The sequence below is a fragment of the Camelus ferus genome, chromosome 7 (assembly GCF_009834535.1).
Source record: "Camelus ferus isolate YT-003-E chromosome 7, BCGSAC_Cfer_1.0, whole genome shotgun sequence".
Taxonomy (NCBI): Eukaryota; Metazoa; Chordata; class Mammalia; order Artiodactyla; family Camelidae; genus Camelus; species Camelus ferus.
This window is the reverse complement of record NC_045702.1, coordinates 78,644,869-78,661,909: the sequence shown is the minus strand read 5'-3', so window position 1 is coordinate 78,661,909 and position 17,041 is coordinate 78,644,869. Positions and strand designations below refer to the sequence as shown.

Below are 17,041 nucleotides of genomic sequence, written 5' to 3'. Positions count from 1 at the left end.
GGTCTCAGTGTGAAGGCTGATGAGCATTCCTGTATGGGAGGAGCGTGGAGAAACACAGGAACTGAGAGAGTTCCTGAGGACTGGAGTGGCAGGAGCCGAGGGCAGCGGGCGAAATGAGACTGGAGCAGTAACTCAGCCAGACCACGCAAAGCCCTGATGATGAGATGCACTGGCTCATCGGCGAGGAGCCTGGGGTGCACCTATACCTCTTGTTTGTTCTCCTGTATCTTCAGGGCTTCTTGTGTGTTTGTTTTTAAATTGTGACAGTTGCCAACTTAAAAAAAGGAAGGAGAATAGGGCGGATGTGAGGGAACCGCAGCCACTTGAAAAAGTAACTCACTCACATGTAAAGCAGCGCCCACACTTCTTGAATGAGTCTACCTGTGGGCCACTGACAGAAAGACCCTCTGGGTTTTAGTATGTGGCCAACTCTTATCCACCCACGGTGGCTAGAGACACACTTGGATCAGTCACAGGAACTTGGAATGTGACCTTTGGTTTATAAAATAGCAAAGCATGCAGTTCCCTGGCAGGTCTTGGCATGCGGCCCTGACAACTCTGACCTCACCAGTACCTTCAGCTTCTTAAGTTTATACTGTAGATCATGGACAGGTACATCACATTTTGCATAAATTCAGCTGACATCAGTAACATCTGAGACCCCCGGGTGATAAACATCAGTTCCTTTAATAAAAAATTAGCCAGCTACCAATTACTAACTATGATCAGAAAGCCTTGAGAGTTTGTTTAGTGCTTAGAGTTTCGTTAGTTAAGTCGTAATGCCTTCAGAGAGCACAGAAACACAGACTAATTTGCAAGTAATATGAAAATAGTGTATTTATCTTTAAGTTGTTTTTATTCATGGCTACTACCGCAGTATCAATTATCATATAAAGGTCTGCAAATTTATGCCTTCTTGAATGTCTTTTTAAATAGCTAATCAAGTCACATAGTCAAAAACATCTTTTATTATTGTTCTCTTATATTTCTCAAAATTGTCTCAGCCCTTGTAATTATTTTCCTACAAAGAAATACCTGTTTATAAGGATCTGCTTCCTTTTGCTTAACATTGCAGTTATGTGTCACATTTCTCTTGATGGGTAGAGTCGCAGATTGTTCATTCATCCTATTAAGTAATATTTAACTTGTTTGCTTTCCAAATATTGCCACTTACTATGTGTATTGTTCACTTTTAATTCACTAGGTAGCTGCAGTAAGTACCATAGTAAACAGAGGGCTAATGCCAAAAGCTTTTGTGTTCAGAAACTATGGACATTTTCCTGGAACCAACTCTCACTACCTGGGAGGCTGTCAGTATAAGATGTGGCAGGCCATCAGAGCCTCCTCCGCTGCTCCCGGCTACTTCGCAGAGTACGCACTGGGGAATGACCTCCATCAAGTAAGTCGACTGCGAGGCTTGTCTTTTAAAACTTCACACGATTAGAAAGAATCCGCTTACTAAACTTAAAGAGGGATCAACCAAGGAGGTGTTCTTCGTGTGTCCCTGTGGCAAAAGACGTGCAGTACAAGATATTTTCACTTGTTTGCTTTTCTTAAATTAGCAAGCCTTCTGGCTTGAGAGCACAATTTAGGGAAGATTTGTTTGTGTCTTCCCTAATATGATGGCCAGCGACGATCATTTAAATTTGATCGAAAAATGATTGTGTATGGTTGGCTTTCCAAATGTGATAAAAACTAAAAGTGAAACACAGGCCCTGAAAATGCAGAACACAGTCTGTTTGACAGTTTTGGTGGACATATTTTGAAAGACAGGATATAATAAAATAATAATAGTAAATACTCATTAAGTTAGCTATGTGCCGACACCTGTGTGGTCCTTTGCAAGCATTACATCGTTTAATCACCGCTGCTTATGAGGCAAATAGGGTTATGTCCATTTTACAAATGAGAAATTGGAGTCTTAAGAAAGTTAAGTAACCGGCCTAGGGTTGTAACTGTTATGATGCCATCTGTAATTATACTGTATTTAAATTTATGGCTGAATGATCTATAAAGCTGAATATTATTTCTGTAATGTTGAGTTGTATTCTTTTTCTGTGATACAGGCTCATTTACTGTGGTAAATTTTTCCCTGTCGGGTTTTTCCACTGTTTATAGAAATCTTAACTCATAACCTGTACTAAGTGATTTAAAAAAAATTCAACAAAGCTTTTGAACTGATACTTCCAAAATATATGTTTTTAATATATGTTTAATTTCTTATATAAATCCCACTTAGAATCAGCCTCCTTTGATGGAGTCAGTAACCTTAACTAAAGTATATGTGTTCTCTTCACTTGGTTTTCAGATTCATGCTGAGAAAAAAACTTGTGTTTTGATAAGCATTTTTAGATGTTCAAAAGTTCATAAATCTTCGATATAAACTATGTATCAGCTATATAATTTTAATTTACATGTGTCCATGTTACAATAAAACATTTTTATCAACTTTATTTTCTCCCATACTTTTATATAATAGCTTAGATATATTTTCAAATATTACAATCAGCAATCTCTGTCTTTCCGAAGTAATGTCATAATCTTTGTGGTTAAGAGGTTAGAGTAGGGTTCCTTTCGTCTTTGGAAGTCAGTTCAGACTATTTCCTGCCTGGTCAGAGCAGTCATTGCTGAATTATGTAAGGCACGTCCCCTTCCCCCCTTTCTCTGCTTTATTCTGCCCCCTCAGGGCAGAAAGTGCTTAGTTGTAGAGTTTGATTTCAGGGCTAATAAGTCAAAATAAAATTTTCGTTTTAACATGTATCCTGCTGTTTTTAACAACTATTTCTCCATATCCTGTAGTATTTTTACCATGTCATAAATGGAAAAATTAACAATGTATTCAAAAATATAATAGTTAGGGTTTTGTAATTTTAAGATGCTTGTCATGCTACAAAATGGCAGTTATGCCAAATATTAGTGAAAGTCTCAAATGATAAGTTACTGCGTTTCGGGACCATGTGTTCCCAGAATTCAAGCGAAGTTATTTCATTTGCTCTTTATTCTTCATCTAAGAGGAAGTAGTTCTAAGGTTTAATTCAGTCCTGTGGAATACATACAACAAACCAAAGTGATTCCATGGTTCTTTTTCCATTTCAGATAGACTGACTAGTGTTGGTTCTTTCCGTGCGTGGCCATTTTTATACTGATGACCGTAATCTTTGAACTTAGGTTGAGCTACAGATTAAAATAACTTCTTATATAAATTTTATTTAAAGCATATAGCCACATATACAGAGAATGTACTTTCATGTAAATCAGTGACTTGATTCCGGAAAGACTGGCATATCTATCTTAATAAGGATATTCAGATGGAATCTGGAGTCTAAGCAAACCTTAGTTAAGCAAATATTTTCCTTATTGCATAATCTTTTCTGGATGCTTGAGGAAGAAATGGGATATTTTTCTCCTGAAGACACTATGAAAGGTTGCTTTGAGTATTCTAAGGTATGAATGCTCTTGATTGCTTAAACAAAGAAAACATTCAAGCGAACTTCCTTTCCAACCCTTTAGAAATCACCAAGAAGTTTAAAACTAAAATATGCTACTTGCTTATTACAATCCTTTTATCGTTAGTTCTTTGAATAATTATATTCAGTTATATCCGGCCTCATTTTTAAAATCCCGTTTAACTGTCGTGTCTGACATATGTTTTAATATAAGTAACTTCATATCCTTTTTGAAATCAGGTAGCGTTATATATTATGCATTAATATTCTGCTTGAACAGTTATTGAAAGCAGTGGTATAATTAAGAGGTATGAGTCAGTAGATAGGTAGATTTCATTTGCCTTTCACCATAAAGAGAAGAATGTTATTACAGTATTTACAAGGTTTATTAGATGTCTTGGAGAATTAGAAAGTAGGATTAGCTTTTTGAGTAGTTTCCAATAGATTACTTCTCCCCCCCCCCCCCAAGTAGCATCATCTTGAAATAGTACTTTTTACACAAAATTATCTTCTCTCTCTTTTTAACAGGTTTATTGAAATAAAATTGATATACAAAAAACTGCACATATTTGATGCATACAGTTTGATGAGTTTGGACATAAACATATCCCTTCTCTCTTATCTTTTTCCATCTCCACCTCCAGAATTAAATCAATTATTCTCTGTCTTTGGAGAAGGAGCCTGATAAATTAGCTTGTGCTGAAGATTTTGATGGCAGATTCTAATATATTATTTCTTTCAGGCCCTATTTACATTTTAAAAGGCTATGTCCAGAGCTCTGAATGCATTAACCTAAAAGAAATGATTATATTTCATATCAGTGTTCCAGGTAAAGAGTGTTTTTAGCAGAAAGAGCCTGCCTGGCACTTTCAGTGCTAAATTATGCCTGAGCCAGGCCACAACTAGGAATTTTCATTATAACTGGGCAGAAATGTAGTGAGTGCCTACGCAGTGCCAGGCACTGTGTTCTCCAGGAAGAATATAAAGGTTTTTAGTAACTGCTCATGTATTGTTTGTGTCTCCTGGATCCTACCCTCAAGTAGCTCAAACTAGAAGAATGTAAATGGAACTATAGATGAGATGATAAGTTCAGTAATAAAAATGTGTATAGGATTAAGAAGTAATATAAAAGACGTGATTTATTTTGTTGAAGTTGGCTCTACAAAGACGTTTTCCTCTGAGTCTATGTACAAAGAATGAATAGTTGATTAGGAACCGGAATTTGATTTGAAGCATAGCTGTTAACACCATTGGAAACTTTTTGATGTGGAATTGATTTTACTGCCAATTCTTTTCTAAACCTTGTTTGCCCCTTCTTACCTTTCCTCATCTGTTTGTCTTCTCAGATCCTTCTTCATAGTTTTTATAATACTGAAGAAGTGTTTCGTCTAAAATACTCAGATGATTAGGAGTTACACAGAGTATAACTATAGAATTTAAGATAAATATAGTTTAATAAAGGAGATAACTTTTTAAACTGAATTAGAAATGAAATATGGATGGGTATCATTCATATTAATTGAAAACAAAGGAGAAGGTTGAAATGATTAAATTAAAATTGGTACTTGAGAAAATACTCAAGTACTTTAAGGAAATAACTTACCACTATCCACATTTAAGGAGTCCAAGTAGATTTTTGCAGTTAAATCATACAATTACCTAGCCAAATAGTTCCTTTCAGCTGGTGAATGGATAAACTGTGATACATTCTAATCATGAAATACTTCTCAGGAATAAAAAGGAATTAATCACTGGCATGTGCAGTGAGATGGATGGATCTCAGAAGCATTATTCCCAAGAAGAGGGCTGGGAAGGAGCATTTTGAGTTGACAGCATGTGCAGAGGCATAAAGCGAGAGAATGTGGCTCCTTCAGAAAACGGCCAGTAGTTTGTGAACGACCAGGCTGTAGGGGTTAGAAGATGACCAGTTCTGGGTAGCTTCAAAATGCAAATCCAGAATTAATAGGTACAAGTTACAGGGAAGGAGATTTGGGCTTATTAGAAGGAATAATTTTCTAATAGCTGATAGCTTTCAGAAATTGAACGGCTTTCCTAATACCAAGTGAGGTTTACCCCAGGAATGGGGGGTTGGTTAGATACTTTTTCTTATTCTACTGCATTTTTACAGTTCTCTGTCAGCATATTTCTTTCCTTTTAAATTCTTCAAAATAATAGTGATTATTGATAAATGCTTAAAAATATGAAGTTTGCCTACCTTGTTTAGGTTTATATCTGCAGTAAATGAATTTGATACTTTGAAATTGTTAATAAAATTTCCACTTAAATTGGTTGCATTAACTTGATTACATTTGACTTGTGAAAGAAGAACTTGTTTGGAAGAACCACAATTCTTTTGTTAGATTGTGTACAGAATCACATTAACCACTAAACAAGGGGGAAAAAATCTTTAAAAAGTAATTCAGTTCATTTCAGTAGTTTTGAGCAAGATATGCAGAGCAGTCCAAGAAGTTCAAAGAACTTTCATAATAGGAAGGGAAAGTTTAATAAAGCCAGTGAGGCCCGTGAGTTTTTTCACGACTTCTTTTGCAGCTGTAGTACATAAAATAAATGCACTTTAAAGGAATCTCTTGTTTTTAAATAATTTGTTCAATTTGTTACGTAGTCCAGCTTTCCCGGTGAGTAAATTCGAAACTGTTTTAACATAGTTTGTTTTTGTATTTGTAAAAGAGAATTTCACTTCTAAGAGTTCTGTACTGTATTTACGTGACTTCTCTCTGCAGGATGGAGGTTTGCTTCTGAATAACCCCTCAGCATTAGCCATGCACGAGTGTAAATGTCTTTGGCCGGATGTACCATTAGAGTGCATGGTGTCCCTGGGCACCGGGCGTTACGAGAGTGACGTGAGAAACACCATGACATACACAAGCTTGAGAACCAAACTGTCTAACGTTATCAACAGTGCTACAGACACAGAAGGTTAGTCTGTCTATTTGCTGCCTCGATGTCCTTTAACTTCTAGAATTCAGCGTTTGGTAGAATATGCCGACGCTCGCTGCGAAAGAGTGTGTCACGTCTTTGTCGTAGGCTTAGGAAGCACATGGGGGCAAGTCTCCTGTCGTTTCTGTTTCTCCTCAGCTCTCCTGAGTAACCCAGGGTAGTGACTGCTCTCCACGTGGGAGCCAGTGCTGCCTTTGCCTGCCTACAGCTGGAGAAGTAGCTAAAGCAGGATTAGCTCCAAGGCTTGGTTGGAGCCAGTTAAGAAGTAGGAAAAAGAAATGAGGTTGGTTCAGATACACACATGACAATAGTGAGAGAGAGGATTAGGAGTTCGATTATTTAGTAAAGGAGGCAAACTGGAGTAAGTCCTTACTTCCACTTTTGCTGCCTCTGTAATCTAGTGGTCACATAAAGGTCGAAGTGATCCTTTAAAAATGTAAATTAAATCATGTCTGTACCCGGCCCAAAACCCTCCCGGCTTCCCACCCCACTTAGAACGAGATCCAAAAGCCTCATTCATGGAAATTTACCAGGCCCTGAAAGGCTAGCCCTTGAATGCATTTCTTCCCCCTTTTTCAGAACATGTATGTTCCCTTCTGTAAAGTGTGTTCACCTACAGTTCAGTTCTGCTCCTCAAACTTGCTAAGAAGTCTCCTGCCTCGGGGAGTTGCTGTCTTCTCTTTGTAAGGCCTTCCCCCACGTATATGCTTGATTCCCTCCCTTAGTTCATTCAGGTCTCTGCTCACATATCACTGCCCCAGAGAGCCCTTTTCTAACCAGGATGTTCTAACCCCCTCACCTTCTCACTTTAATTCTTTATCCTGCTTCCTTTGTTTTATCCTTGGAGCATTTCATTTATCTATTATGAATACATATATTACATACCTGCTGGTGCAACTGCTTGTGATTTCTCTGTCCCACAGCAGCGTGAGGCAGGAGCTTATCCAGTTGACTGTGTTGACTTCAATACCTGTGTGCATACATATGAGGAAACTGCCCGAGGCAGATGACCCGGAAAGGATTAGATAGAAAAGTCCTTGGAGCTCACACAGGACAAGAGCAGCTCAGATTTCCATCACCTAGATCAGACCTTGTGACACATGGGTATGCTGTAGAGACCTCGGAGGGCACTGTCTCAGGAGTGGCATATCACACTAGGTCTAGACTGAAGGCTGCTCTGGATCCACCCTAACACCGCTTAAAAGTAATCCTCAAAAAGATCAAATTGAGTTCCCATTAACAGCACCTGCTGTTAGAATAAAATCCAACAATATTTAAAGGAATGCAACAAATACGTAAGATTCACAGTGTTTGGCATCCAATAAAAAATTACCAGGCATACAAAGAATCATGAAAAGACACCCTTAGCCAGGAGAAAGTCCAGTCAATGAGAACAGACCTCGATATGAAACAGATGAGAGAACTGGCAGACCAGGTTGTTACAACAGTTGTTATAAATGTACTGCATGTGTTCAGTGAGATAAAGGAAGGTCTCAACGTGATGAAGAGAGAAATGGAAGATACAGAAAATAAAAAGGACTCAGATCCAATCTGTAGAGTATCTGGAATGAAAACACAGTACCTGGAATAAAAAATACGGTTGATAAGATTAACAGCAATTCTGTACAAACACATGGAGAAAGTAGAAGAGAATAAATACTTCCTGGCTCATTTTATAAAGCCAGCATTACCGTGAAACCAAACCAAGCAAAAACATTACTAAAAAACATAGAAATACCAACAATATATCCTATTAATATGCATGCAAAAATCCTTAAAATATGCTAATAAATTGAATTCAGCAATATATAAAAAGGGGAATACTGGATAACCAGGTAGGGTTTATCCTGGGAATATGGATTTGGTTTCACATTCAAAAAAATCAGTATAATTCACTGTATGACAGACTAAAAAAGGAAAAATTTATGATAATCTCAATAGATGCAGAAAAGACCTCTGACGAAATTCAACATCCATTCATGATAAAAACTTTCAGGAAATTGAAAATAGGAGGGAACTTCCTCAAACTGATCAACAGCATCTACCAAAAAACTAGAGCCAACATCCTACTTAACAGCGAAAGACTGAGTACTTCCTGCTTCAGATCAGGAGCAGAGTAAGATGTCTCATCACTTCTGGTCAGTATTGGGCTGGAGGTCCTTTCCACTGCAGTAAGGCGATAAAAGGAAGTAAAGGGCGTAGAGATCAGAATTGAAGAAGTAAGTATTTATAGATGACACGGTTGTCAATGTTGACAATCCTAAGGAATCTATAAAAGAGCTACTAGAACTAATTGAGTTTAGGAAAGTCGAAGAATATAAGGTCAGTAAAAATCCATTGTATTTCTGCATACTAGAAATGGACAATTAGAAATCGAAATTAAATATATACAAAGATAGATATCATTTATAATAGCATCAAAATATTAAATACTTAAGGAATTATTTAACAAATTATATGCAAGTCCTGAACAGTGAAAACTACAAAACACTTGTGAGAGAAGTTAAGGAAGGCCTAAATAAATCAATATACTCTGCTTTCAAATTGGAAATGCAGTATTGTTACAGTATTGTTACGATGGCAGACCACAAATTTGGTCTGTAGAATCCATATGACTGCTATAAAAATCAAAACGGACTTTTTCAGGGGTAGAGATTAATAAGACGACTGTGAAATTTATATGCAAAGGACCTAGAATAACCTGTTCTGGTTATTCTTACATTTAGGTCTATGTTCTAGTTTGAAAAAGAATGAAGTCGGAGGACTTACACCCTTGGATTTCCAGACTATAAAACTATAGTAGGCAGAGACTGGTATTTGCATAAAGACAGACATAAGATCAGTGGTACGTAACAGTACAGAAATGGATGCGGACGTGTACACTCAAAAGATTTTTGCCAGAGGTACCTCAATGAGGAAATGATAGTCTTTTCAACAAGTAGGACTGGGACAATTAGATAATTGTATTTAAAAAATTGAACCTTGACAACATCATATATAAAAACTAACTTGAAATCGACCATAGACCTAAATATATGAGCTAAAACTGTAAATCTTCTAGAATATGCTGGAGAAAATCTTAATGACCTTGGGTTAGATAAAGATTCTTTAGATGGGACACAAAAAACGTGAACATAAAACAAAAAGTAGATAAATTAGAATTCATCAAGTTATAAATTTTGTTCTTCAAAAGGCACTTTTAATAAAAGGAAAAGATAGGCTATAGACTGAAGTAAAATTTTAGTAAAACATGTGTCTGATCAAGCATCAGAACCAATTATATAATCAGAGGCAAAATATAAAGACTATTCTTCCATTAGAATATATAAAGGAGAAAACAAGAAATTCAGTGAAAAAAATGGCGTAAATATTTGAACAGAAATTTCATCGAAGAAGAACACTGATGGCTAATGAGCACATGAAAGACTTCAGCATCATTAGTCATTAGGGAAGTGAAAATTAAAACCACAAGATACCGCTACACATCCTCTAGAGTGGTTAAAATTAAGACTGACAGTAGCAAGTTTTGGCAAAGATGTGGAGCAGCAGGGACTCTAATATGTTAGTGGTTGGAATGCAAAATAGTGCAGCCATTTGGAAAACAGTGTTCTTAAAAAGATAAACAGACTTTTACCATATGACCCAGAAACTTCATCCCCAAGTATTTATGCAAGAGAAATGAAATCATACATCCACAAAATGACTTAGGATGTGGATTGCAGTGGAATACTACTCAGCAATAAAAAGGAACTACCAATACATCTATGAGATGTATTTCAAAAGCATTTTACTAAGTAAAAGAAGCTACCCAGACACAGAAGTGCTATATAGTTATGATTCTGTTTGTATGAAATTCTAGAAAAGGCAAAGGGTAAGGGGGGGACCAACCATAAAGAGGCATGAAGGAACTTTTGGGGGTGATGTCATGATTGTTTTTGGTGGTCACACAAGTATATACATTTGTCAAAACCTGTCAAATAAGACAGTTAAAATCAGTGAATCTTATTGGATGTAAATTATACCTCAATAAAGATGATCTCAAAAAGTTAAAAAAAAAAAAAAAAAGATTGGAAAGGCATTTCAGTAGTGGCTAACAATATGACCAAAAACAGAGAAAGAATACCGGAGCAGGTATCCTAATTTAGCAAAATTATGTGATGGTTTTTGGGAGATGAATTTCATTTTGTAGTTATATTCAATGTTACGGATTTGTGTTAAAATAAACAAAGCTTTGTAATTTGCTTAAAATACGGTAATTTTAAATAAATGTAACATTAGATCATTGCAGAGTAACTCGAGTTTTTAATTCACCTGTCCTCTCTTTGTTTTAACAGAAGTCCATGTAATGCTGGATGGTCTGTTACCTCCTGACACCTATTTCAGATTTAATCCTGTGATGTGTGAAAACATACCTCTAGATGAAAGTCGAAATGAAAAGCTGAATCAGCTGCAGTTGGAAGGGTTGAAGTACATAGAAAGAAATGAAGAAAAAATGAAAAAACTTGCAAAAATATTAAGTCAAGAAAAAACAACTCTGCAGAAAATTAATGATTGGATAAAACTAAAAACTGACATGTATGAAGGCCTTCCATTCTTTTCAAAATTGTGATGAGTGTGTGCATATGGTCTCATAACTGAATGCCTGTTCAAAAGATCCACAGGATTCAGTAAGGAATTGTGAGGTTCAGAACGCGTGAACTTTGAAATGCTTATGAATTCTGGGGAATCCTGAAAAGACAGTGTTCAGATCAGCTTACACAGTCCAGAGAGGGTCTGCTTGGTAAAACAGTTCATATGGGAATTAGGTTTTTATGATGGTAGTCATTAACTGTGCATCTTACCATGCTAGTTGATTTTAGTACATATTGATGTTATATTGTTTGATGTTTGAAAATTTATTAATATATGTGCCAAACAAGAACAGAAAACTGTCATTATTATACTTGGTATTTTTGCTGTAGTCACCATAATCATGTTAAATGTGTTTGATGATTGATCTTCCTTCATGTGGAAAAGCTAATTTCTTAAATTAATTCATCACTTGAAACATCACTTACGTTCTCACTAGCTACGTTCTGCGGTCCAAATGTTACCTTCCGGTGTTGTAGTATCATCTAAACAGATGCAGAAAAATGGAATTCTCTCTGTTATAGGACTTTCACATTTGAAATATGAAAGAACTGGATACAATTTTCTATTCAAAATTTGTCTATTTCAACACTGTTTGGTTCAAAAAGGTAGGTGAAGTTCTAATCAATCACTTTTCCCCCCTGAAATCTCAAGATAATGCTGTCTGTTAACTTTTCTAGCTCTGGCTTATCATTCACTGTTATGAAATTAATTATTTGAATTTACTGAGAAAATATCCCTAAAAATAAACTTGAAATAATCTATTAAAGGGCTAATGCCATTTTTAAATTATTACTCATAATGTAGCTCTTCATCTCTTTCTAGCATTTGAATATACCTGTCCACAATATGCATTAAAAAAAAGGTTAGGCTGGTTTTACCTTATTAACTCCTTTAGCCATCTGGATTTCACGGAGGTTAGTAACATAGACACCAACCCAAATCATTGTTTATGCCAACCAGATTCATCTTTGTTGTGTCATCTGTCGGTCTGCCATGTAAATCCTTCACCGTGTTTAGATTTGTCAAGAGAAATGAAAAAAGGCGAGTGCCCTTTGCTTTGTGCACGTAAACTAGAGCTAAACCTGTCCAGATTGTCATACTGCGTCTTTGCAGCACTGGTGTGTAGAGGCGGTGACGTGCGGTTCACAGAGCGAGGGGAGCCGCGAGTCTGCATGGGAATCGGACTCTGAAGCAGAGTCCATCTGTTTGTGACCTGGAGGAGGGCGGACAACCCCTCTGGGCTCCAGATATTTTACTTGTTAAATGAGGGATGCTAGCTCTAAAATTGTATTTACTTGTTTTTTATGGCAACTGAAAAGTGAATTCTGCAAATGTGCAAGCAAAAGACAAGAAGAGGTGTGATAATGAGTTTTCAGTCCTATGCAGGTTAAAAAAAATGCTCTTTTCAAAGAAGCAAAGATTGTTTATTTCAGAAGTAAAATGTAGTAAATTATCCAATTCATCAGTGATTTTAAAAAATACAGAAAATAAAAATTGCTCTGTAGCTCAGTCCTTTGGGGGTGTTTGAAAATTCGTATTTCTGTAATGAATGCTATGCTGGTATATTTCAGTTCTGTTCTTGCTGCTGCTGTTACTCTTTATTAAAAATAATCCCTCAGATAAAGTTGTCCCTAGAGGCGTATGGGCTGGGTGAGATTTCCCCTAGCGGGTGGGGAGAGCCTGGCCTGGGTTATAATTGCACTGTGTGCTGCTTGCTCTCCCACACCGCATTCATCCAGGAGAAAGTGGTGTCAAAGGAACCTCTGAGAGGGAAGGAAGTCACAAAAAGTGAGCCTTTAGTCTGAGGGGGTGGGGGGGTGGGGCTCCCTTTGAGCGCCCCCCAACAGCAGTTACTGGCAACTGCCTCCCCTTTTCACTTACTACAGAGCTGCTAATGACCGAAGTAGCTAGGACCCCTACAGTTCACAGCTCAAAACGTCACCAACCTGCTAGGCTCTAGAAATAATTCCAGTTACAGTTTAAAGTATTTCACAGCTATCAATGCTAGTAATGTGACTAAAATCATCGCTAACATCCAAATTGTAGTTTTTAGATATAGTGTAACTATGAAGCTACCAAGGATTTCTAAAGACACTGTAAAATAGTCCTTTCAGACCACATGTTCATATGCAACTAGAACAACTTGTAAGAAAAATGCAAATAATTGGAAATCAAAATACTTCCGAGTATTCATTGTAATAAAGCAAATTTCAAGCACAATGAAGTATATTTAATGTAATTTACATGGTTGCACCTTATTATAAGGTCATTCTTGACCTAACATGATGAAGTTCTGTTTTACAGCTGAAGTGAACTGTCCATCCCTTGTTTGTGCTTGGCTGCTGATTTCCCTCGGGAACACTACAACGTACAAGTGTACTCTGACTGTAGCTTTTTTCTTAAACCACACGGCATGGCACCTAAGGATGTTCCCATTCCCTGTCCCTATTTCTTTAGCTCTTTTCTCTCTCCAGCAAAAGGTACACCCAGTTGGGTAGTGCACCAATTTTCGATGATTCTTGTCCCCATTTGTACTTGAAACTGATTATCTGAAGAACTGTATAATTCACTTGAGATAACCTTCACTTTATAATGAAGCCACTATTTTCTTTTGTTCAAAAGCAGAGTGGATTTCTTTTCAGGAAAGAAAAGAAGTAAAGAATACTCTTCTGAAAGATGAACACTCCCTACCAAGTAGGTTATGGATTCTTCACTGGACCGTTTTTAAAGTAGGATCAGTTCTTTATGAGAAAAATGTTTTAAAGATAGATAAATGGTCTAACTAGTTTCCTAAAGTAAACGAACAATGATCAAATGAGTTAGATGTCAAAAAAGAAATCAGGATATTATTCCTTATTTATTTATATCACTTACTCTATAAGATTTAACTGATGTCTTTGACAAACAGTTTATGCTTCTTGATAAAGTTTATTTAAATCAACTAGTTTTCATTTATGCCAATGGATATATCTCATTTTAAAATTTTTGATTTTTAAAAAAATACGGCAAATGTGTGCCTTGCAAGTGGCTATAGTTTGAAAAATCTGAGTGAAAAACCAAAATTTATCCACTGTCAATAGTTTTATTACCACTAACTTTGAAAAAGTTGATTAAATTTTTTTTTTTTTTACCGTTAAGGGAAGTTCCATAGCTCTGGAAGTAGAGAAACATAAATGTGTTGTAAGTATGTTCACATCTATAGAGGAAACATGAATATTTTTGTGATTGTTAATAGCTAATATCCAGCACTTATATGCCAAGCACTATACTGAAAGCTCTGTGTCTGTTATCTCATTCTGTTATTTATATCCCTGTGAAGGAGGTACTATTATTCCTGTTTTTCAGCTAAGGAAACCAAGGTTATCAAAAGTTAAATAAAAAGGAAAATTATAAACATTTTAAACTTTTCCTTTTATCTCTCCCAGTTAGTCAAGTTCAAAAGTTCATTTTTCATTGTGCAAACGTTTATTGACTGCCATCTTTATTCCAGGACTGACTTCAGCCTTTACACCACTCATATTTGATCATTCCTGCCTTCACGTGAAGTGTCTTTTTTCCTTTCTTTTTCACAACTTTATTGAAATGTAATTTCCATACCAAAAGATTCATTCATATAACTGTACAATTCAGTGCTACACGTAGATTTTATAGAGTTGTTCAACCATGGACAATCCGGTTTTAGAATAATTCCATCATCACACAAATTTGTTCCATCACATACTGAATCTGTTCCCTCATGCTCATTTGTAGCTATTCTCTGCTCCTGTCCCCAGCCTCAGACAACCACTGATGTGCTTTCTGTCTGTATAGATTTACCATTTCTAGGTATTTCATATAAGTGGAGGCGTACGGGATGTAATGTTTTGCATCTGGCTTCTTCCACTTAGTGTGTTGTTGAAATTCATCCAGGTTGTAGGAGGTATCGGTAGCTGACTGCTTTTCATTGCTAAGTACTGTTTCATTATATGGGTAGACCACGTTTTGTTTGTCTATTCACAAGCTGATCATTTGAATTGTTTTTAGTATTGCCCATGGTGAATACTGCTGCAAGGAGATTCACGTACAAGCTTGTGTGAGGACCTGTGTTTTCATTTCTCTCAAGTAAAGAATCTGGAAGTGGAGTTACAGTAACAGCTGTATGGTGAGTATGCGTGTAGCTGTCAAGAAACAGCCAGTTTTCCAAAGCGTCTGTACCATTTTACATTCCCGTCAGGAGTATGTGAGAGTCCCGGTTTGTAAACATCTTCTCCAGCCGTGGATATTTTCTGTCTTTTTAATTATAGCCACTCTAGGGGGTGTGTAGTGGTATTTCACTGTGGTCTTCATGTGCAGTCCCCCCGATAGCTATCGATGTTGAGCATCTGTTTAGGGGATTATTAGTTAACCTGTGTATCTTCTTTGGTGAAATATCCATTCAACTCTTTTGCGCATTTTAAAATTGGTTTATTTGTCTTATTGAGATGCAAGAGTTCCTTACGTATTATGGATACAAGTCCACTATCTGGGTTGTCTTTTCATTTTCTCAATCTTTTAAGCAAGCATGTGAGTTTTTAATTTTGGTGAAGTTCAGTTTATCAATTTGTTCTTTTGAGTTAATTTTGTGTATGGTATGAATAAGGGTCAAAATCCTCCTTTTTTTTTTTTTTTTTTTTTTGGCTTAAGGATATCCAGTTGTCCCAGCATTGTTTGTTCAAAGGAATACCCTCCCACCACTGAATTGTCTTTTTATTTTTGTCAGAAATCTGTTGTCTTTATATTCGTGAGTCAATTTCTGGACTCTCTTTGTTCCATTGATGTGTGTGTGAATCCTCTACCAGAACACACTGTCCTGGTTCCTATAGCTAAATAGTAAGTAAATCCAGACGGCACGTTTCTTCCAACTTGTGCTTTTACAAAGCCATTTTGGCTTTTCTGGTTCCTTTGCATTTCTATATAAACTGTCAGTTCACACACACACATAGATACACCAAAGCCCACTGGAACGTTGGTAAGGATTGCATTGAATGTATAAAGCTGGGAGAACTAACATGTTAACAATATAGAGTCTTTCAGTAGTGTCTGTCCTTGAAGCAGACAGTAAACATGGACTATCTCTATTTTATTTAGATATTAAAATTTTTTTCTCAGCAATGTTTCGTAGTTTTCAGCATGCAGATCTTGCACTCCTTTTGTAAAATTTAAGTATCTTTATTAGTTTTGATGCAATTGTGAATGGGATTATTTTTAAATTTCATTTTCTGATTGGTTGTTACCAGTATGTGGAAATACATACGTGCAATGATTGCAACGCTGGTGATAGTGTGATTTTCCATCTTATGAATTATCAAATTAGTAGTGTCACAGTGACTTAATCCGTGAAGGTATGGACCAGGTGTTACAGATTGTGAAAAATAATTGCAATGTTATAATGGTCTGTCTGGTAACACATGACTGTGACAGTTCTGTGTGGTTTTTCATCTCTGAACAGCGAACACCTATTTTAAGTGTTCAATTCTAATTGTACAACAATATGTATATATATTAAATTCCCCATTTACATTACTGTTATTTTGGCATAAAGGTATTTAAATCTCTGGAAATACTGATTTAGAAACATTTAGGTCCCGGATTCTGAATTAGATGATATTTTATTGTTTCAGGCGCTTACTTATGAGTTACATTTTGATATTTTATCTTACGTTATTTTTATGTTAAATGTTTTGAATTTATGTCTGATTAAATATGTTGAATTGGGTTAGCTTTCATAAGAATATGAATTATAGGCTATTTTACAGAAGATCAATGTGTGAGGTGCTCAATACATTTGTTAGACTCAGAATTTAGGAATTAGATTGTTTTTCTTCTTTTCATATTAGTTGTAGATTCCTGTGCTGAATACTAGTCAATGAAACATTCTGACATAGGCTGAACAATTGTGAACCCTCAAGTGCAAGAAGTTCTTGAAAGACATATACTTAAAACAGGTGTCAGTGATGAATTTAAAATATGGCACAAAATAATAAACG

General features: G+C 36.2%; 1 protein-coding gene across 1 annotated transcript in view; it reads left to right on the top strand.

The window, feature by feature from the left end:
• Positions 1–13,256, top strand: part of PNPLA8 (patatin like phospholipase domain containing 8) — a 38,911-nt gene extending 25,655 nt beyond the window's left edge. Inside the window, 3 exon segments of the mRNA XM_014559828.2 lie at positions 1,205–1,399; positions 6,188–6,383; positions 10,739–13,256. Of these exon segments, the coding sequence (XP_014415314.1) occupies positions 1,205–1,399; positions 6,188–6,383; positions 10,739–11,013 (666 nt within the window). The 3' untranslated portion in view covers positions 11,014–13,256.
• The last annotated feature ends 3,785 nt before the right edge of the window (positions 13,257–17,041 follow it).